The sequence below is a fragment of the Bufo bufo genome, chromosome 5 (assembly GCF_905171765.1).
Source record: "Bufo bufo chromosome 5, aBufBuf1.1, whole genome shotgun sequence".
NCBI classification, from domain to species: domain Eukaryota; kingdom Metazoa; phylum Chordata; class Amphibia; order Anura; family Bufonidae; genus Bufo; species Bufo bufo.
The window spans coordinates 562,399,281-562,423,172 of NC_053393.1; the positions used below are offsets into that span (position 1 = coordinate 562,399,281).

Genomic DNA, 23,892 nt, shown 5'->3' on the forward strand with positions numbered 1-23,892 from the left:
ATATTCTTGTACATAGGAGCAGTATTATAGCAGTTATATTCTTGTACATAGGAGCAGTATTATAGTAGTTATATTCTTGTACATAGGAGCAGTATTATAGTAGTTATATCCTTGTACATAGGAGGCAGTATTATAGTAGTTATATTCTTGTACATAGGAACAGTATTATAGTAGTTATATCCTTGTACATAGGAGCAGTATTATAGTAGTTATATTCTTGTACATAGGAGGCAGTATTATAGTAGTTATATTCTTGTACATAGGAGCAGTATTATAGTAGTTATATTCTTGTACATAGGAGGCAGTATTATAGTAGTTATATTCTTGTACATAGGAGGCAGTATTATAGTAGTTATATTCTTGTAGATAGGAGGCAGTATTATAGCAGTTATATTATTGTACATAGGAGCAGTATTATAGTAGTTATATTCTTGTACATAGGAGCAGTATTATAGCAGTTATATTCTTGTACATAGGAGCAGTATTATAGTAGTTATATTCTTGTACATAGGAGCAGTATTATAGTAGTTATATCCTTGTACATAGGAGGCAGTATTATAGTAGTTATATTCTTGTACATAGGAACAGTATTATAGTAGTTATATCCTTGTACATAGGAGGCAGTATTATAGTAGTTATGTTCTATATACAGTACAGACCAAAAGTTTGGACACACCTTCTCATTCAAAGAGTTTTCTTTATTTTCATGACTATAATGGCATCAAAACTATGAATTAACACATGTGGAATTATATACATAACAAACAAGTGTGAAACAACTGAAAATATGTCATATTCTAGGTTCTTCAAAGTAGCCACCTTTTGCTTTGATTACTGCTTTGCACACTCTTGGCGTTCTCTTGATGAGCTTCAAGAGGTAGTCCCCTGAAATGGTCTTCACTTCACAGGTGTGCCCTGTCAGGTTTAATAAGTGGGATTTCTTGCCTTATAAATGGGGTTAGGACCATCAGTTGCGTTGAGGAGAAGTCAGGTGGATACACAGCTGATAGTCCTACTGAATAGACTGTTAGAATTTGTATTATGGCAAGAAAAAAGCAGCTAAGTAAAGAAAAACGAGTGGCCATCATTACTTTAAGAAATGAAGGTCAGTCAGTCAGCCGAAAAATTGGGAAAACTTTGAAAGTAAGGGCTATTTGACCATGAAGGAGAGTGATGGGGCGCTGCGCCAGATGACCTGGCCTCCACAGTCACCGGACCTGAACCCAATCGAGATGGTTTGGGGTGAGCTGGACCGCAGAGTGAAGGCAAAAGGGCCAACAAGTGCTAAGCATCTCTGGGAACTCCTTCAAGACTGTTGGAAGACCATTTCAGGGGACTACCTCTTGAAGCTCATCAAGAGAATGCCAAGAGTGTGCAAAGCAGTAATCAAAGCAAAAGGTGGCTACTTTGAAGAACCTAGAATATGACATATTTTCAGTTGTTTCACACTTGTTTGTTATGTATATAATTCCACATGTGTTAATTCATAGTTTTGATGTCTTCATAGTCATGAAAATAAAGAAAACTCTTTGAATGAGAAGGTGCGTCCAAACTTTTGGTCTGTACTGTATATATATATTAGTGGTATCTTCTTTACCTTTAACTTGTAATGTTGCGGATGTTCTCTCGTTTACCGCATGACAGCTATATTCCCCTGAATCTTCCAGTGTGACATCTTTGATATGTAAGGTGTGCGCGGCTCCTTTCAGGCTGATTTCGTACTTTCCTCCAGGTCTGATTACGGCGGCCCCTTTCCTCCATTCTGCAGTGATGTCGGGTTTGGAGAGCTCGCAGTGCAGGGCGACTTCTCCTTTCTCATCCACTTCCGTCGGCTGCAGAGGTTTGGTGAATCTTAGAGGTAGAGCTGAGGGTAAAGTAACGGCACATTAGGGGTCACAACAACCACTGATAATAAATGTTATGGAAAGCTTCAGTGGCAATAAATAGTGCAGAGAAGAAAAGGTCCCGCGGTCCTGGGACATGTAGTGGGGTTCAGCCATGTTTCTGGCCTTTACCTTTCACCTCCAGCTCTGCTGCTGTCGTGCTCTGTCCCACTCTGAAGCTGACGGGGCCGGCGTCCTCCAGGGACACCTTCTTTAGGGTCAGGGTGTGAATCTTGCCCTTGTGGACAGCTATCTCATTCATCTCATTGGACTGTAGAGGGACTCCGGCCAGGTACCACTGCACATCGGGGGCGTTGTTCTTGGACACCTTACACTTGAAGATGGCGTCCTCTCCTTCCTCCACAGACACGTTCTGCAGCTGGTCCACAACGAAAGGCTCTGGCTCTAAAAGACGAGGTCAATAATAATGATCTGTACATGAATGAGTACAAGCCGGGGCACCGAGACAGACGACCAAAGAGACAGACTGCCACTTACATAGACTACCACCGTCAGAGACCAACCCCAACAGACGGCCACCAAGACAGACTGCCACCATTATAGACAGTCATTGGCACAGAGTGCCAGCAACATAGACTGTCACCCACATTGACTGCCACTTACGTAGACTCTCACCGACGAAGACATCACTGAAATAGACTGCCATAAAACAGACTGCCACCGACACAGACTTCCACCGACACAGACTGCCACCGACACAGACCGCCACTGACACAGACCGCCACCGACCGCCACCGACACAGACCGCCACAGATCGCCACCGACACAGACTGCCACCGACACAGACTACCACCGACACAGACCGCCACCGACACAGACTGCCATCGACACAGACTGCCACCGACACAGACCGCCGGACTCGTCATGTGTGGAGGATCCCATGTGGTTAATGGTCACTTCATACCATTGTTTTCGAGTATTTCTACCTTTCACGTGGACATTCGCCACAGATGTCAGGTGTCCGGTGTCACAGCTGTACTCTCCTGCGTCTGATGGCTGCAGCTTGTGAATGCAGAGCTCCACCACACAGCCCGACTGCTTCATCTCATATTTGGCCCCTGATTTTAGGGTCAGACCGGCTTTCTTCCACTGTATGGGGGCATCAGGCTTGGATATGTCCGCCCTCAGCGTCACAGACCCGTTCTCCTCTCCGTGCACGTTCTGCAGGTGGCGGGTGAACTGCACGGGCAGCGCTGAGAGATGGCAAAGTAACGTTTTAGGATGAACGATGATGCTGATTATTCCCTTCTTCATACCTTACATACATGTCCTGTCCTTATGATGACCACAGTGACCCCCGGACAGAGAATGGCCCCAGCAAGGACGGCGTCAGCACCCGGCAAACCTGGACCCTCTGCTTCTGGGGGGGCCTCTCAGGTCAGGCAGAACATTGGGGATTGGATATGTCCATATATGGAGTCAGTGCTATGAATATAAAGGGGATATCCCCAAGCATTGTCAGTATGAGTGGGGACACCCTGTGTATTTAAAGGGGTATTCCCATCTCAGACAATGGGGCATAGGATATGCGCCCATTATCTGATAGGTGCGGGTCTCACAATGAGAACGGAGCGAGGAAATGAATGTAGGGCGCAGCCACCCTCCATTCATTTCTAGGGGGCTGCCGAAAATAGCTGAACGCTGGCTCCGCATAGAAATGAATAGGAGCAGGGGCCACAAGTGCGTGGTGCGCTCCTATTCACTTCTATGGGAGCAGCTCTTGGTGGTGGACAGACCCCAGGAAATCCGGGATCCTCCAGCCAAAGCTCTCCGCACACCGTTCTTGTTGTAGGAGCGGTTCCCACCTCATATCCTAGGGATATGCCTCCATTGTCTGAGATTGGAATACCCCTTTAAGTCTAATTTAGCCTCTATTTCTGAAATGTCAGGGTATATTCGAACCCACAACCTTCTACATTAAAGGCAAGAACTTTAACCACTGAGCTATAGAGCTCGATGCTAAACTGTGGCAGAAAAACTTATAGTAGTTTCTCATGTATTAGGTATTAGGTATTCCTATACAGCAGAAGTATCATTTTATATATTTTTTTGTGATTGTAAAAAATGTATGGCACAAAATAAATGTGCAATTACCCAAAATCATCCCTCTGATATATATATATAAATGCATAATATGTGGGAAACTACTACTGAGGTTTTTAGCCATAATATACACTCACCTAAAGAATTATTAGTGCCCCCATACTAATACGGTGTTGGACCCCCTTTTGCCTTCAGAACTGCCTTAATTCTACGTGGCATTGATTCCACAAGGTGCTGATAGCATTCTTTAGAAATGTTGGTCCATATTGATAGGATAGCATCTTGCAGTTGATGGAGATTTGAGGGATGCACATCCAGGGCACGAAGCTCCCGTTCCACCACATCCCAAAGATGCTCTATTGGGTTGAGATCTGGTGACTGTGGGGCCATTTTAGTGCAGTGAACTCATTGTCATGTTCAAGAAACCAATGTGAGATGATTGGAGCTTTGTGACATGGTGCATTATCCTGCTGGAAGTAGCCATCAGCGGATGGGTACATGGTGGTCATGAAGGGATGGACATGGTCAGAAACAATGCTCAGGTAGCCCGTGGCATTTAAACAATGCCCATTTGGCACTAAGGGGCCTAAAGTGTGCCCAGAAAACATCCCCCACACCATTACACCACCACCACCAGCCTGCACAGTGGTAACAAGGCATGATGGATACATGTTCTCATTCTGTTTACGCCAAATTCGGACTCTACCATTTGAATGTCTCAACAGAAATCGAGACTCTTAAGACCAGGCAACATTTTTCCAGTCTTCAACAGTCCAATTTTGGTGAGCTCGTGCAAATTGTAGCCTCTTTTTCCTATTTGTAGTGGAGCTGAGTGGTACCCGGTGGGGTCTTCTGCTGTTGTAGCCCATCCGCCTCAAGGTTGTGCGTGTTGTGGCTTCACAAATGCTTTGCTGCAGACCTCGGTTGTAACGAGTGGTTATTTCAGCCAACGTTGCTCTTCTATCAGCTTGAATCAGTCGGCCCATTCTCCTCTGACCTCCAGCATCCACAAGGCATTTTCGCCCACAGGACGGCCGCATACTGGATGTTTTTCCCTTTTCACACCATTCTTTGTAAACCCTAGAAATGGTTGTGCGTGAAAATCCCAGTAACTGAGCAGATTGTGAAATACTCAGACCGGCCCGTCTGGCACCAACAACCATGCCACGCTCAAAATTGCTTAAATCACCTTTCTTTCCCATTCTGACATTCAGTTTGGAGTTCAGGAGATTGTCTTGACCAGGAGCCCCCCCCTAAATGCATCGAAGCAACTGCCATGTGATTGGTTGACTAGAGAATTGCATCAATGAGAAATAGAACAGGTGTTCCTAATAATTCTTTAGGTGAGTGTATATACAGCAGGTTAACATGAAACTCTATAGCTCAGTGGTTAAGGTTCTTGCCTTTAATGTAGAAGGCTGCGAGTTCTATCTTAGCAGAATCATTTTTTTTTAAATTACTTTTCATCAGATTGCAACTTATACAGAATAATGGAAATTGCTCTATTATTCTGTATAGAAATCACTATATCACAGCTCAGTGCTGCCACCCAGTGGCCTGGACTGGGATATACTAATACTAAGCCTGGAAGCCTAGAACAGGCTGTGGCTTATTTATAGAACAAGGTTCTTTCCCCGATCTCCGCTGGGGGAAGAAGCGTGTGAGCAGGAAGCGCGTGCTTCCGTTATTTAACACTCTCAGATGCCGTGGTGACATTTGACCACGGTATCTGAATGGTTAAATGTCCAAGTCAGCATTACCGCAGATCGTGGACATTGGTAGCGGGTGCCAGGTTGCAGAGCGGACGCCATCTTTAAAGACCCGACTTGTGCTGTACATTTACGGTGGATGCCGGAAAGAGGTTACTGGTCACATGACCAAATTTGTATAGGACAGAGCTTTCTTTCGGCACTGACTCTGGAGCTCGTGCAGACACTTTGGGAGAGAGAGGCTGTGGGGGTCTAGTGCTGTGCAGTCCTGGGGTACATGCTGTATGACCACCCGCTCCATTACTATAGCTTTTTGTGAGTGAGGGGAGGCGGCATGTGGCGTATTCTGGGGCCATGAGAGTGCAGATCTGTGCGAGGGGCTTTGTGGGGTGTAAATCTGTGAGGGAGGGCCGCAATCTGTGAGGGAGGGCCACAATCGACAAATTGTGACAGTGTTGGGGGAGGGGGTTTCCGGCTGAGCGCTCATTGCTGGAGCGCAGGGGAGTCATCTCTCCTCCAGGCCCGGCGGTGATGACGGAGTGCAGGGTAAGTGAATGATAGGACTGCGCTCCAGCAGTGATAGCTATGTTAGGGGGCCACTCCGGGGGTCATTACACTATGAGGGGGCTATTATACTGTGTGAGTGCCCCTTACACAGTATAATGACTAGTGCCCCCCACACACTGTGTAATCACCCCTAGTGCCCCCTCATTCAGAATATTGGGGGTCACTAGGGGTTATTATACTGTAGGGGGGCACTATACTTTCTGGGAGGCATTGGAGGTCACTATACTGTGTGGGAGCCACAGGAGCCCACTGAGAATTATCACCCAAGGGCCCACATGAACCTGGAGCAGGCCCTGGCCCCCAGATACATGTCTATAGACCAGTGAAGAGTCTCCATGACGTGGCCCCACACTGTCAGATATTCCCCGGCTCACCTGTTACACGCAAGTTACATGTGACCTCCTGATCGCCGGTGTCACACGTGTAGTCTCCAGAGTCCTCCGGCACGGCCGGTAGTATAACCAGCTCCACGGTTTTACCGTCCTGCCTGATATCGATCTTCTCACTGGGGATGATCTCCGTGGTTCCCCTTCTCCATTTTGCCTCAACGTTGGCCTTTGAGATCTGCGCCCGTATAACGACTGTAGACCCCTCCTCACAACTCTGGTCTTCAGGCTTTTGTTCAAAAACCACCGGAAGGGCTGCAACAAAGTAACAGGAGGGCATCACTATAGATGGATCACAGTGAAAAAAGTGCTAATGATCCTCCCGTTCTTCTTACACTCTACTCATGGCCGCCTTACCCTTCACAGTAAGCTCCGCTGTAGACACGTATGGGCCCACCCTGAAGGTGACGCTCCCTACACTCTGCTCATGGCCGCCTCACCCTTCACAGTAAGCTCCGCTGTAGACACGTATGGGCCCACCCTGAAGGTGACACCCCTACACTCTGCTCATGGTCGCCTCACCCTTCACAGTCAGCTCCGCTGTAGACACGTATGGGCCCACCCTGAAGGTGACGCTCCCTACACTCTGCTCATGGCCGCCTTACCCTTCACAGTCAGCTCCGCTGTAGACACGTATGGGCCCACCCTGAAGGTGACGTTTCCTACACTCTGCTCATGGCCGCCTTACCCTTCACAGTCAGCTCCGCTGTAGACACGTATGGGCCCACCCTGAAGGTGACACCCCTACACTCTACTCATGGCCGCCTTACCCTTCACAGTCAGCTCCGCTGTAGACACGTATGGGCCCACCCTGAAGGTGACGTTTCCTACACTCTGCTCATGGCCGCCTTACCCTTCACAGTCAGCTCCGCTGTAGACACGTATGGGCCCACCCTGAAGGTGACGCTCCCTACACTCTGCTCATGGCCACCTTACCCTTCACAGTCAGCTCCGCTGTAGACACGTATGGGCCCACCCTGAAGGTGACGTTTCCTACACTCTGCTCATGGCCGCCTTACCCTTCACAGTCAGCTCTGCTGTAGACACGTATGGGCCCACCCTGAAGGTGACGCTCCCTACACTCTGCTCATGGCCGCCTCACCCTTCACAGTCAGCTCTGCTGTAGACACGTATGGGCCCACCCTGAAGGTGACGCTCCCTACACTCTGCTCATGGCCGTCTTACCTTTCACAGTCAGCTCCGCTGTAGACACGTATGGGCCCACCCTGAAGGTGACGCTCCCTACACTCTGCTCATGGCCGCCTCACCCTTCACAGTCAGCTCCGCTGTAGACACGTATGGGCCCACCCTGAAGGTGACGCTCCCTACACTCTGCTCATGGCCGCCTTACCCTTCACAGTCAGCTCCGCTGTAGACACGTATGGGCCCACCCTGAAGGTGACGTTTCCTACACTCTGCTCATGGCCGCCTTACCCTTCACAGTCAGCTCCGCTGTAGACACATATGGGCCCACCCTAAAGGTGATGCCCTCTACACTCTGCTCATGGTCGCCTTACCCTTCACAGTCAGCTCCGCTGTAGACACGTATCGGCCCACCCTGATGGTGATGCTCCCTACACTCTGCTCATGGCCGCCTCACCCTTCACAGTCAGCTCTGCTGTAGACACATATGGGCCCACCCTGAAGGTGATGCCCTCTACACTCTGCTCATGGTCGCCTTACCCTTCACAGTCAGCTCCGCTGTAGACACGTATGGGCCCACCCTGAAGGTGACGCTCCCTACACTCTGCTCATGGCGGCCTTACCCTTCACAGTCAGCTCCGCTGTAGACACGTATGGGCCCACCCTGAAGGTGATGCTCCCTACACTCTGCTCATGGCCGCCTTACCCTTCACAGTCAGCTCCGCTGTAGACACGTATGGGCCCACCCTGAAGGTGACGCTCCCTACACTCTGCTCATGGCCGCCTTACCCTTCACAGTCAGCTCCGCTGTAGACACGTATGGGCCCACCCTGAAGGTGATGCTCCCTACACTCTGCTCATGGCCGCCTTACCCTTCACAGTCAGCTCCGCTGTAGACACGTATGGGCCCACCCTGAAGGTGACGCTTCCTACACTCTGCTCATGGCCGCCTTACCCTTCACAGTCAGCTCCGCTGTAGACATGTATGAGCCCACCCTGAAGGTGACGCTCCTTACACTCTGCTCATGGCCGCCTCACCCTTCACAGTCAGCTCCGCTGTAGACACGTATGGGCCCACCCTGAAGGTGACACCCCTACACTCTGCTCATGGCCGCCTCACCCTTCACAGTCAGCTCCGCTGTAGACACGTATGGGCCCACCCTGAAGGTGACGCTTCCTACACTCTGCTCATGGCCGCCTTACCCTTCACAGTCAGCTCCGCTGTAGACACGTATGGGCCCACCCTGAAGGTGACGCTCCCTACACTCTGCTCATGGCCGCCTTACCCTTCACAGTCAGCTCCGCTGTAGACACGTATGGGCCCACCCTGAAGGTGATGCTCCCTACACTCTGCTCATGGCCGCCTTACCCTTCACAGTCAGCTCCGCTGTAGACACGTTTGGGCCCACCCTGAAGGTGACGCTCCCTACACTCTGCTCATGGCCGCCTTACCCTTCACAGTCAGCTCCGCTGTAGACACGTATGGGCCCACCCTGAAGGTGACGCTCCCTACACTCTGCTCATGGCCGCCTTACCCTTCACAGTCAGCTCCGCTGTAGACACGTATGGGCCCACCCTGAAGGTGACGCTCCCTACACTCTGCTCATGGCCGCCTTACCCTTCACAGTCAGCTCCGCTTTAGACACGTATGGGCCCACCCTGAAGGTGACGCTCCCTACACTCTGCTCATGGCCGCCTTACCCTTCACAGTCAGCTCCGCTGTAGACACGTATGGGCCCACCCTGAAGGTGACGCTCCCTACACTCTGCTCATGGCCGCCTTACCCTTCACAGTCAGCTCCGCTGTAGACACGTATGGGCCCACCCTGAAGGTGACGCTCCCTACACTCTGCTCATGGCCGCCTTACCCTTCACAGTCAGCTCCGCTGTAGACACGTATGGGCCCACCCTGAAGGTGACGCTCCCTACACCCTGCTCATGGCCGCCTTACCCTTCACAGTCAGCTCCGCTGTAGACACGTATGGGCCCACCCTGAAGGTGACGCTCCCTACACTCTGCTCATGGCCGCCTCACCCTTCACAGTCAGCTCCGCTGTAGACACGTATGGGCCCACCCTGAAGGTGACGCTTCCTACACTCTGCTCATGGCCGCCTTACCCTTCACAGTCAGCTCCGCTGTAGACACGTATGGGCCCACCCTGAAGGTGATGCTCCCTACACTCTGCTCATGGCCGCCTTACCCTTCACAGTCAGCTCCGCTGTAGACATGTATGAGCCCACCCTGAAGGTGACGCTCCTTACACTCTGCTCATGGCCGCCTCACCCTTCACAGTCAGCTCCGCTGTAGACACGTATGGGCCCACCCTGAAGGTGACACCCCTACACTCTGCTCATGGCCGCCTCACCCTTCACAGTCAGCTCCGCTGTAGACACGTATGGGCCCACCCTGAAGGTGACGCTTCCTACACTCTGCTCATGGCCGCCTTACCCTTCACAGTCAGCTCCGCTGTAGACACGTATGGGCCCACCCTGAAGGTGACGCTCCCTACACTCTGCTCATGGCCGCCTTACCCTTCACAGTCAGCTCCGCTGTAGACACGTATGGGCCCACCCTGAAGGTGACGCTTCCTACACTCTGCTCATGGCCGCCTTACCCTTCACAGTCAGCTCCGCTGTAGACATGTATGAGCCCACCCTGAAGGTGACGCTCCTTACACTCTGCTCATGGCCGCCTCACCCTTCACAGTCAGCTCCGCTGTAGACACGTATGGGCCCACCCTGAAGGTGACGCTCCCTACACTCTGCTCATGGCCGCCTTACCCTTCACAGTCAGCTCCGCTGTAGACGCGTATGGGCCCACCCTGAAGGTGACGCTCCCTACACCCTGCTCATGGCCGCCTTACCCTTCACAGTCAGCTCCGCTGTAGACACGTATGGGCCCACCCTGAAGGTGACGCTCCCTACACTCTGCTCATGGCCGCCTTACCCTTCACAGTCAGCTCCGCTGTAGACACGTATGGGCCCACCCTGAAGGTGACGCTCCCTACACTCTGCTCATGGCCGCCTTACCCTTCACAGTCAGCTCCGCTGTAGACACGTATGGGCCCACCCTGATGGTGATGCTCCCTACACTCTGCTCATGGCCGCCTTACCCTTCACAGTCAGCTCCGCTGTAGACACATATGGGCCCACCCTGAAGGTGACGCTCCTTACACTCTGCTCATGGCCGCCTTACCCTTCACAGTCAGCTCCGCTGTAGACACGTATGGGCCCACCCTGAAGGTGACGCTCCTTACACTCTGCTCATGGCCGCCTTACCCTTCACAGTCAGCTCCGCTGTAGACACGTATTGGCCCACCCTGAAGGTGATGCTCCCTACACTCTGGTCATGGCCGCCTCACCCTTCACAGTCAGCTCCGCTGTAGACACGTATGGGCCCACCCTGAAGGTGACGCTCCCTACACTCTGCTCATGGCCGCCTTACCCTTCACAGTCAGCTCCGCTGTAGACACGTATGGGCCCACCCTGAAGGTGACGCTCCCTACACTCTGCTCATGGCGGCCTTACCCTTCACAGTCAGCTCCGTTGTAGACACGTATGGGCCCACCCTGAAGGTGACGCTCCCTACACTCTGCTCATGGCCGCCTTACCCTTCACAGTCAGCTCCGCTGTAGACACGTATGGGTCCACCCTGAAGGTGACGCTCCCTACACTATGCTCATGGCCGCCTTACCCTTCACAGTCAGCTCCGCTGTAGACACGTATGGGCCCACCCTGAAGGTGACGCTCCCTACACTCTGCTCATGGCCGTCTTACCCTTCACAGTCAGCTCCGCTGTAGACACGTATGGGCCCACCCTGAAGGTGACGCTCCCTACACTCTGCTCATGGCCGCCTCACCCTTCACAGTCAGCTCCGCTGTAGACACGTATGGGCCCACCCTGAAGGTGACGCTCCCTACACTCTGCTCATGGCCGCCTTACCCTTCACAGTCAGCTCCGCTGTAGACACGTATGGGCCCACCCTGAAGGTGACGCTCCCTACACTCTGCTCATGGCCGCCTTACCCTTCACAGTCAGCTCCGCTTTAGACACGTATGGGCCCACCCTGAAGGTGACGCTCCCTACACTCTGCTCATGGCCGCCTTACCCTTCACAGTCAGCTCCGCTGTAGACACGTATGGGCCCACCCTGAAGGTGACGCTCCCTACACTCTGCTCATGGCCGCCTTACCCTTCACAGTCAGCTCCGCTGTAGACACGTATGGGCCCACCCTGAAGGTGACGCTCCCTACACTCTGCTCATGGCCGCCTTACCCTTCACAGTCAGCTCCGCTGTAGACACGTATGGGCCCACCCTGAAGGTGACGCTCCCTACACTCTGCTCATGGCCGCCTTACCCTTCACAGTCAGCTCCGCTTTAGACACGTATGGGCCCACCCTGAAGGTGACGCTCCCTACACTCTGCTCATGGCCGCCTTACCCTTCACAGTCAGCTCCGCTGTAGACACGTATGGGCCCACCCTGAAGGTGACGCTCCCTACACTCTGCTCATGGCCGCCTTACCCTTCACAGTCAGCTCCGCTGTAGACACGTATGGGCCCATCCTGAAGGTGATGCTCCCCGAGTCATCCTGGGTGACACCGCTCAGCTTCAGCACATGGGATTTCTCTTTCTCCACTGAGATCTTGTTCATCTGGTTGTTCTCCAGAAGGATCCCCTGCAGCTTCCACTCCACATCCCGGGCCTTCTCGTGGGAGACCTCACACTTGAACACGGCGTCTTCACCAACAAACACAGACAGGTCCGTCAGACCACGAACAATGGTGATGTCCAACTCTAGATGACGAGAAGATGGTAGAGGTAGTACTACTTTATAGTCATCCATTACTGCTGACAACCTGCCTGTATATCCTGTCTGAGAGGTAGTCACAGCCCCGCCCCCTGCTGATGACATCACTGATATAATGATATGTGATCAGACATGAGATGCACACACCTTATACTACAGGAACATCTATTCATCTATTACTGCTGACAACCTGTCTGTATGTCATGTTGGACAGGTTGTCACAGCCCCGCCCCCTGCTGATGACATCACTAACATATTATAATGGGGGTAAAACATTGTTTGACCGTCCACAGGAGAGGACACCAGTGATTGATTATGTGGTCTGACAGCCACTAGTCTATACGGTGTCTGTGCCATTCAAGTGACGCTGAGCTGCAGTACTCGGCACAGCCACATGGAGCACTGTGGCCCCTTCTATCTGGTGATCGGTGGAGGTCTCAGTGGTCGGATCCCACTAAACCATGATGTCCTCTCCTATCACTATTATGTGACATTCTTTATTAACTCTTCCCTCCCTGCTCAGTGCTGAGGGCCCGCAGTGGCCCTGTGTGACTTACCTCTGACGCTGAGGCTCGCTGAGGTCCTCTTGCTCCGGGCAGTACACATGTATTCTCCAGCATCCTCCAGCTCCAGGTTGTGGATAATTAAATCCCGCATGGTGCCATCTTGCCGCATCTCGTACTTGTTGTTGGGCTGTAGCTTCTCGCTTCCTTTCCACCATTCCACAGAGGCCATTTTGGCAGAGACCTCACAGTGGAGATAAACGCTGCCCCCCTGCTCTTCCTCAACACTCTGCAAACTCTTCACAAACTGGAGGACTGTAAAAAAAACAAAAAAAAAACAGAAAAAACAAGGTCATAGGACCGAAAATAAAGCCTATAGCCCATATAGACTGTAAGCTCACGTCCCATCTACATACTTTCTACTCCGTTCACCACGTGTATACTTTCCAAAAGATCACAGATATGTGGCAGCCATCTTGACGGTTCGCAGTAGGCCAGTCCCATTGACAGGCCTAGCCCTCTAAGCTATGTCTTTGTGTCAGGGCCTGTGGACAGCGGATACACCTGCCAATACTACCCCCCTTCCCCCCATTAATGATCAGGAATGTATTAACCCCTGTGTGAGATGAGGAAACAGCTCTCATTTTGTGAACACTGTGTAAATTAAGTTAAATATCTGGACTGACATTCTGCTGTTTGGCCACAAGATGCCGCTGTTTCCCAAACACAGCTACAAACTGCATATTGTTCCATATTCATGAGAGGTGGAGTTGCAAGAGCCTGGAGAGGAAGAGAGAGAGCAGCCATCTTAGGGAGAGCTTGGAAGAGGATCCAGGAGCTGTGTGTGAGGAGGATCCATCGACATCCAGGTGCGAGCACCCTTCGGTGACCAGAACTACTGCCCGTGAAGCTTATTGTGTCCAAGGCCCTGATCCTGTCCAGAAGAAGGCGGATTGCTTCCAGGAACGCTGATGAGAGCTGAGGAGCTGTATTTCTTTTCTATATTTAACAATAAAGCATGTATTTAGACTTTTTGTGTGGTTTTCTAATTTTGCTGAGGACCAAAGCAACAATCACTGCGGTACCACACGCTTGTTGGAGAAGCTTTTGTTCGGTTCACAGTCACCAGCCGATGCAGAGCAGATCAGGGTTGGTAAGATTGTGCACGCACCTCATTATGGTGTTGGCGCCTAGAACCCTAGAGATGATGATGACTGAGATCAGGCCTGTAGTTAGTTAGATAGGGTCTCTTGTTTGTGTCAGGCCACAAGTGTTGCTATTGTTCATTGCAAGGACTCCATAACTTAAAGTGACATTTCACATTGGAGAGCTGATAAACTTCCCACAAACTCGAACCAAGCTGGCGTTTTGCTCAGAAGGAATACTCAGGCACATGCTACAGGACCAGTTATGGGAGGGGGATACTGTAGATCTGTGTAAGATTGTAAGCTGTTGTGCTGCACTGCAGGCTAGCCTGCACCACATACCCATACAGTGATTCTTGCAGGTAAGGTGTGGCAGTTTAGTTGTGCCCGCCAGTAGGTAAATTACAGCACTTTCCTCCGGCATCCCTCGGAGGGTGCCACGCTGTGCAGCACAAGGGTCTCAGCCTTCGGGCTGGGTGTATGTACATTTATTGTGTGTTACCAGCATTTGTGATCGTGCTCATTATCAAGTTTATGTATTACTGTTTAGGCAAAAACTGGTGGTGAGGTTGCTTTCCTCGTTCGTGACGTCGCTGTATCCTGGGGAGCCCACCCCGGTACACGGCTTACATCTTGGCGAAGTCGGCAGGATACAGCAACCGTTATGGACGGGAGACCTTCCAGCGGCGCCGGTCCAGGACCCAACTCAGGGTGCCCGAGAAAGGCCAACTAGCCCCAACACCACCGATACAGCTTGCCCCCACTATGCCTGCCCCAGTAGGGTACATTCCAGTGGGGGCGCTATTGCGTCATCTGCCAAAATTTGCCGGTAAAAACATGACATTGCAGGACTGGACTGAAAAGGTGCGAAGTGCAGTTAGAATGTGTAACCTGACTCCCGAGCTGCGGGCAGAGGTTGCGTTGGGGGCTCTAGAGGGTGATGTCAGACGGACAGTGATGGTAAGGCCCGAATCTGAGAGACACCCTAGAGAAAATATTTTCCCTGCTGAAGAAAGCCTAGGGGGGCGTGCTAAAGTAGTGCAGTTGTGGAGCCACTTCTTCAACCGACCACAGCGAGAGGGTGAGACCCTGATGCGGTACTCCAATGCCCTACAGGAGATGCTAAATGAAATACAGCGGCAAGACCCATAGGCCATGGGAGCCTTCCGGGAGGTGGACCGGCTACTGAGAGACCAGTTCATAGTAAGGCTCTCCAACAAGTAACTTACAGGACAAATTGCAAGAGATGACCCGGCCGATGGCCGACATGACATTCTGCAGTGTCTACCTAGCCGCCGTGGAGAGAGAGGAAGAGCACATGCCTGTGGCGGCAAGAGTAGTGAGCAGCACCCATGCTACAGGGGACAGGTCGGGGTCTAAAGACTCAAAGTCCTTAAAGGACGTGGTCCAGGCCCTGCGGACAGAATTGAGATAACTTCGGCTGGAAGTGTCCCAGATAAAGGCAGGATCACCTCGGCCTCCAGAAATGACCCCAGCACCCCGCGCCACTCCACCCAGGATAACTTAGGTGTGGGGGCTCGTCAAAACAGGGCCCCTCTGCTGGGCTTGACGACAGTACGGCCATATCGCCAGAGAATGCCCAGAACAGATGAAGTCCGAGACGACGTTAAACTTCTGGCCGCCACAGTAGCTGGGCGTCCTAGGGCGGTACACCAGAAGCTAAGCCCTATGCGTGAGGAGCACGACCTGTATGCCAGCAGCCCCGTTATGGAAGCCCAGTTGGAAGGCAAGAAGGCATGATGCCTAGTTGATACAGGGTTGGAGTGTACCCTTATGCCTCTGGAGTTCTTCGAAAAACACATTGGACATATAATGGAGCCGAAAGAGGGGAGCGTCATCAGGCTGACGGCAGTACGGTAAACCAGCTACATTGTAGCTAACTTAAGTATTTACTTACTTTCCATATATGATACCAACTAATACAAATACAGTGGATATAATACCTGAATGGAAAGGAAACCTATCAACACAATCTAACATACATCACCACTACCAATTTCACAACCTTCACTTTCCTCGCCCTCCTTCATTTCCTTGCTTCGTTCTCATTGTGGGACCCACACCTATCAGACAATGGGGGCATATCCTAGCGATACTCCCAATTGTCTGAGATGGGAATACCCCTTTAAATACACAGGGTGTCCCCACTCATACTGACAATGCTTTGGGATACTCTTTTTATATTCATAGCACTGATTCCATATATGGATATGGCCATATATGGAGTCAGAGCAGGAACTCCTAAGCGGAGAATTGGAGTCCGGACTCTTCAGTAAGACTGCGGGATTCCCCAATGTTCTGCCTGACCTGAGTGGGCCACCCCAGAAGCAGTGGGCCCAGGTTTGCCTGGTGCTGACGCCATCATTGCTGGGGGCGATTCTCTGTCCAGGGGATTTGCCACCCTCACCACTCTGTGGCTGACCATTATGTTGACTCCTCTTGCGGTTGCCACCTTCACCACTCTGTGGCTGACCATTATGTTGACTCCTCTTGCGGTTGTCACCCTCACCACTCTGTGACTGACCATTATGTTGACTCCTCTTGCGGTTGCCACCCTCTCCACTCTGTGACTGACCATTATGTTGAATCCTCTTGCGGTTGCCACCCTCTCCACTCTGTGACTGACCATTATGTTGACTCCTCTTGCGGTTGCCACCCTCTCCACTCTGTGACTGACCATTATGTTGACTCCTCTTGCATTTGCCACCCTCACCACTCTGTGACTGACCATTATGTTGACTCCTCTTGCGGTTGCCACCCTCTCCACTCTGTGACTGACCACTATGTTGACTCCTCTTGCGGTTGCCACCCTCTCCCCTCTGTGACTGTGTCACGGAAGGTGTACAGCAAACAAGAAGACACAAAAGGAAGATCCGACTGACTGGATCCAAAACTAAGGAACAAAAGGGGGAGCCCTGCAACAGACCTGTCTCTCTCCCTAACTGCTCAGCCTATGCAAAATTCTCAATGGTAGAAGATCGCATATCCTCGTACCTAGACTGTATAACACCTGAACACCCTATAATAGTGAGGGGACACGACCACCGGTGCCTACACTTCATACGGAGGGAGTCAGGGTCACCTGAGATCCAGCAAACAGGAAAATACAAATGTATGAACAAAACTTATCTGTAGAAGACTCAGTAGAAGCATCCAGCATGCATACACTCCAGGAAGTTGTATAAACCGCAAAGTGATGCAGTATGGGAAGGGATTTAAAGGGATGCAATCAGTGCAACTAGATGACAGCTGAGAGAGGCTAACGAGATGAGACAATGAAAGCAAAACAAAAGGAACCTCAAGGAGGAGGTTCTGAAGGACGTCTGTCAGAGCTTCTCAGATGTCTGGTGGTGACAGTACCCCTCCTTCTACGAGTGGACTCCGGACACTCAGAGCCCATCTTCTCAGGATGGGACCTATGGAAAGCCCTGATAAGACGAGTGGCCTTAATGTCCGTCACTGGGACCCACATCCTCTCCTCAGGACCATAACCCTCCCAATGAACGAGGTACTGGAGAGAACCGCGGACAACACGAGAATCCACAATCCTAGTGTGGCGAAACCGACCTCGCCACTGGGTTTTGGAGAGGACTGGCTGCTGGCCTCTTGCCCCAGGATTATGGGCCATATACTAACTTTTAAACCCCTGAACCGATTCAAGTGAATTTTGGATAGGTTTGTCCCCAAGTTATACTGTTTAAATTGATGTAAGTTATATGTATGGCCAATGTAAACTCTAAATTGTAACAATTGTAACAATTTATAATAAGTGTAACTTGTCAGCTTGGGAGGAAAATGCTGGGTGTGTTTCTATTGTGCCATTGTCCCATTGTGTGTTTAAATGGTGATGTCTGTTCTGTTGTCCTCACATGTGTATTGGCGATCTCCCTTTGTCCTCAGAGATAATTGGATTGCTCCTCAGGTTGTCTCCGGGACAGAGAGGAGGAGACCATGATGCATTGTGGGGATATGTTGTATTTGTCCTATGTCACAGTCTTCATTCTGGTCCTCTGGGGGCGTGAATGATTGGTTGCTGTAGTTACATTGTATGTGTTGTAAATTACTGATTGGTTGTATTTCAAACCCCTGTGGGCAGTACTATGTTTGTGGTTTATGAATAAAAGAGGCTGTACGTGAAGTACAGTCAGACCACTGCTTGACCCTCAACACGGAGCCTTGTCTCGTTATTGGGGGGATCCGCTGTATGCTGTTAGGGACTGATTGCCAGGAGTGTAAGCTGATTCCTGTTCGTCTGCTAGCAGCTATTCGTGAGGTTCCAGTTTGGAGTGCTACTTTGTATCCAGTTCGGGGGTTTGGTGTCCTGCAGTAGCTGTGCCTGTCTCTCAGAAAGGGGCTTATCGCCTAAACGGATTTTAACCCCTTGTCTGCTGAAACGGTCCGTTACACCTAGAGACCTGAAATTCAAGATTACCATCAACCACAATCGGAGGAGGAGGCAAAGACGAGGGTACAATGGGTTGGACATAAGGTTTTAATAAGGACTTATGAAAAACATTATGGATCTTCCAAGTCTGAGGAAGATCAAGATTTTGTAAGGCCCAATAAACTTAGGACCCAACTTCCAGGAGGGAACCTTCAATTTGATATTCTTAGTAGACAACCACATCAGATCACCAACATTCAGGTCCGGACCAGGCAAACATCTCTTATCCGCCACACGCTTATATCTCTCACTCATGCTCTTTAGATTATCCTGAATCTTTTGCCAAATCGATGACAAAGATGAGGAGAATCTGTCCTCATCAGGTAAACCAGAAGACCCCTCTCCAGAGAATGTCCCAAACTGCGGATGAAACCCATATGCACCAAAAAATGGTGACTTATCAGAGGACTCCTGACGACGGTTATTTAAAGAAAACTCAGCAAGGGACAAAAAAGAACACCAATCCTCCTGATTCTCCGCCACAAAACAGCGCAGATATGTCTCCAGATTCTGATTGACGCGCTCTGTCTGACCATTCGACTGCGGGTGGAAAGCAGAAGAGAATGACAACCGAACCCCCAAGCGAGAACAGAAAGCCTTCCAGAATCTGGAAACAAACTGTGTGCCCTTATCAGAGACAATGTCTGAAGGAATACCATGCAATTTGACAATGTGATCAATAAATGCCTGCGCCAGCGTCTTAGCATTGGGCAAGCCAGGAAAAGGAATGAAATGCACCATTTTGCTAAAACGGTCCACCACCACCAGAATCACAGTCTTCCCCGAGGAACGAGGCAGGTCCGTAATGAAGTCCATGGAGAGATGTGTCCAAGGACGGGAAGGAATTGGTAACGGAAGAAGAGGACCTGATGGCCGTGAATGAGGGACTTTGGCACGAGCGCAGGTCTCGCAGGCTGCCACAAAACCCTCAACCGACTTACGAAGCGCCGGCCACCAGAATCTCCGAGCGATGAGATCCACTGTGGCTCTTGCCCCTGGGTGCCCAGCAAGGACAGTATCGTGGTGCTCCTTAAAAATCTTGTGTCTTAAAGCGAGAGGCACAAACAACCTCCCAGGAGGACAAAGATCAGGAGCCTCTGACTGGGCTACCTGAACCTCTGCCTCCAATTCAGGATAAAGAGCAGAGACCACCACACCTTCAGCCAAAATGGGACCCGGGTCTTCAAAATTCCCATCACGGAAAACAACGTGACAGGGCATCCGCCTTCACATTCTTAACCCCAGGGCGGAAGGTGACAACAAAATTAAACCTTGAAAAGAACAAAGACCATCTGGCCTGTCTCGGGTTCAGACGCTTGGCTGACTCCAAGTAGGCCAGATTCTTATGGTCAGTAAACACGGTAATAGGGTGTCTGGCTCCCTCTAGCCAATGGCGCCATTCCTAAAAAGCTAACTTGATGGCCAACAACTCCCTATCTCCCACATCGTAATTTCTCTCTGCGGAGGAGAGTTTCTTCGAGAAAAGGGCACACGGTCGCCATTTGGCAGAAGAGGGACCCTAAGATAAGACCGCACCCACACCCACCTCAGAAGCATCAACCTCAACTATGCAGGGTAGAGAAATATCAGGTTGTACCAAGATGGGAGCGGAAGCAAAACTCTCCTTGATATTAGAAAAGGCCTTACGCGCCTCTACCGACCAGGAGGAAAAATCTACCCCCTTTCTGGTCATATCAGTGAGTGGTTTAACAACAGAGGAATAATTCAAAATAAACTTCCTGTAATAATTGGCAAAACCCAGAAAATGCATCAGAGCCTTCTGATTCTCAGGAAGCTCCCACTCAAGCACAGCGCGGACCTTCTCAGGATACATGCGAAAACCAGAAGCGGAGAGAAGAAACCCCAGAAATTGAATTTCTGGAACCGCAAACACACATTTTTCCAGTTTAACGTACAATTTATTCTCCCGCAGGATGAGCAAGACCTGACGTAAGTGTTCCTTATGAGTTTTGAAATCAGGAGAAAAAAGCAAAATGTCATCCAGATACACTAATACAAATTTCCCCATTAAAAGATAAAAAATGCTGTTCACAAAATGCTGAAAGACGGCCGAAGCATTCATAAAACCAAAAGGCATAACCAAATTCTCAAAATGGCCCTCAGGGGTATTGAAGGCTGTCTTCCATTCGTCCCCTTCTCTGACCCTGACCAGGTTGTATGCCCCTCTTAGATCCAATTTGGAAAAAACTTTAGCCCCCACAATCTGGTTAAACAGGTCCGGGATCAGAGGAAGCGGATAAGGGTCACGAATCGTGATACGGTTCAGCTCCCTGAAATCCAGACAAGGTCTTAAAGAACCATCTTTTTTCTTAACAAAGAAAAACCCAGCGGCAACAGGTGACTTCGAGGGTCGGATGTGTCCCTTTCTCAGGCTCTCAGAGATATAAGCCCGCATAGCGACCCTCTCAGGTTGGGAGAGATTGTATAAACAAAATTTTGGCAGCTTGGCGCCTGGGATGAGATTAATAGGGCAATCATACTCCCTGTGAGGGGGCAGCTCCTGGACACCACTCTCGGAAAACACATCCGAAAATTCAGAGAGAACAGATGGCACAGTCTTAGTAGAAACCTCTGAAACAGATGTCATGAGGCAATTCTCTCTGCAAAACTCACTCCAACCATTTATTTGCCTCGCTTGCCAATCAATGGTGGGGTTATGTTTAGTGAGCCAGGGTAGCCCCAACACTAGAGGAGTAGGTAACCCGCTTAGGACGAAACATGACATATCCTCAACATGAGCATCACCCACAGTCAAACGGATATTGTGAACTATGCCCTTTAACGATTTCTGAGAAAGTGGAACGGAATCAATAGCAAAAACAGGAATATCCTTTCCCAAAGTGCATACCTGGAAACCATGAGTTAATAGCAAATTGATTATCAATGAGATTGACAGCTGCTCCACTATCCACAAAAATCTCACAAACAATGTTCTTGCTGTCTAGCGCCACCCTGGCAGGTAGGACAAAACGGGAACTACAAGCAAACGGAAAACCTTCAATTTCCGCATCAACCTTGCCAATAGTAACAGATGGAACGTTTTTAGAGGATTTTTTTCTTTTTGTTTCTTTATTACTCTCAAAAAACTGCCTGAATCTCCTAGAGGGACAAACATTAGCCAAATGATTTATACCCCCACAACAGAAACAAACCCTCCTCTGAGAGCTGAATCCTCTGTTGTTAGAGGCAAGCAAACCCAGCTGCATGGGCTCCTGCTCAGAGGGGATTGAGAGCGACTGAGACTCCTGCGCACTGAATGAGACCGCTGCACTGTCCTTGGAGTGAGTATGACAGGAAGGAGAGATTTCTCCTCTCTCTCTAAGACGCCTGTCAATACGAACAGCCCGAGACATAGCAGAATCCAAGGAGGTAGGTCTCTCATGAAAGGCAAATGCATCTTTCAATCCATCTGAAAGACCATGGCAAAATTGACTTCGGAGTGCAGCATCATTCCAACCAGTATCAGCTGCCCATCTCCGAAATTCTGAGCAGTATATCTCTGCGGATTGTTTACCCTGGCATAACAGACGTAGTCTAGACTCAGCCAGAGCAATATGATCCGGGTCATCATATATCTGACCCAGGGCTAAAAAAAAAATCATCCACCGATCGGAGGGGCCGTACCCCCACCGGCAGCGAAAAGGCCCAAGACCGAGCGTTATCCCTGAGCAGCGAGATGATGATCCCCACCCTCCGCTCCTTATCACCATAGGAATGGGGAAGTAGGCGAAAATGGAGTTTGCAAGCCTCTCTAAAACGAACAAAATTCTCACTACCCCCGGAGAACGTATCCGGGAGCGAGATCTTAGGCTCAGAACAAACTCCATGATCGCAAGCTGAACCGGTCACCTGAAACTGAGATACAGTTTTACGGAGATCTGCTACCTCCAGCGAAAGACCTTGCATGCGTTCAGTCAAAAGTGAAACCGGATCCATGCTTGAGACGGTTTTGGCGGTTTATAATGTCACGGAAGGTGTACAGCAAACAAGAAGACACAAAAGGAAGATCCGACTGACTGGATCCAAAACTAAGGAACAAAAGGGATAGCCCTGCAACAGACCTGACTCTCTCCCTAACTGCTCAGCCTATGCAAAATTCTCAATGGTAGAAGATCGCATATCCTTGTACCACCTGAACACCCTATAATAGTGAGGGGACACGACCACCGGCTCCCTACACTTGATACGGAGGGAGTCAGGGTCACCTGAGATCCAGCAAACAGGAAAATACAAATGTATGAACAAAACTTATCTGTAGAAGACTCAGTAGAAGCATCCAGCATGCATACACTCCAGGAAGTTGTATAAACCGCAAAGTGATGCAGTATGGGAAGGGATTTAAAGGGATGCAATCAGTGCAACTACATGACAGCTGAGAGAGGCTAACGAGATGAGAAAATGAAAGCAAAACAAAAGGAACCTCAAGGAGGAGGTTCTAAAGGACGTCTGTCAGAGCTTCTCAGATGTCTGGTGGTGACAGACTGACCACTATGTTGACTCCTCTTGCGGTTGCCACCCTCTCCCCTCTGTGACTGACCACTATGTTGACTCCTCTTGCGGTTGCCACCCTCACCACTCTGTGGCTGACCATTATTTTGACTCCTCTTGCGGTTGCTACCCTCTTCACTCTGTGACTGACCATTATGTTGACTCCTCTTGCGGTTGCTACCCTCACCACTCTGTGACTGACCACTATGTTGACTCCTCATGCGGTTGCCACCCTCCCCATAATATAACTGGACCACTGTGTTGACTCCTTATGCTGTTGCCACTCTCCCCACTCTATGACGGAGCCACTATTGTCTCTGTTTGGCCTTGTTGACATCACCATTTATTTTTCGCTTCTTCTGATCTGTCAGAAGGATAGAAAAATGATAAACACAACGGATCCTGTCTTTGGAGGATCCGTGAAGCCTTTATCACATCATCCCTATTTTGCATCAGGATATGCTCATGATTTGGAAGCCAAAAGCAGGAGTGGGTACAAAACACAGAAGACATGGAAATATTCCATTCACGTGTCATCTCTGTTTTGGATCCAATTCAGTTTTTTTTTGGCCTTAGCAATACTCATGGATTACTGACCAAATGCTGACCGAGTGAAGGCGGATGCTCCACAGTCAGGATCCTGGACTAAGAGTATTTAGAAGTATAATCATGTTTTTGTCTCATAATGCCCTTAGAAAGGGCAAAAGTCT

General features: G+C 50.2%; 1 protein-coding gene across 28 annotated transcripts in view; it reads right to left on the reverse strand.

Annotated features, from left to right (window-relative positions):
- Positions 1 to 23,892, reverse strand: part of OBSCN (obscurin, cytoskeletal calmodulin and titin-interacting RhoGEF) — a 622,289-nt gene that overhangs the window by 375,575 nt on the left and 222,822 nt on the right. For all 28 annotated transcript variants that reach the window (XM_040431714.1, XM_040431713.1, XM_040431717.1 and 25 more), the window contains 6 exons: positions 13,118 to 13,378; positions 12,275 to 12,547; positions 6,598 to 6,864; positions 2,831 to 3,097; positions 2,016 to 2,288; positions 1,598 to 1,864 (listed from right to left, as the gene is read on the reverse strand). In XM_040431714.1, the coding sequence (XP_040287648.1) occupies positions 1,598 to 1,864; positions 2,016 to 2,288; positions 2,831 to 3,097; positions 6,598 to 6,864; positions 12,275 to 12,547; positions 13,118 to 13,378 (1,608 nt within the window). The remainder of the gene's footprint in view (positions 1 to 1,597; positions 1,865 to 2,015; positions 2,289 to 2,830; positions 3,098 to 6,597; positions 6,865 to 12,274; positions 12,548 to 13,117; positions 13,379 to 23,892) is intronic.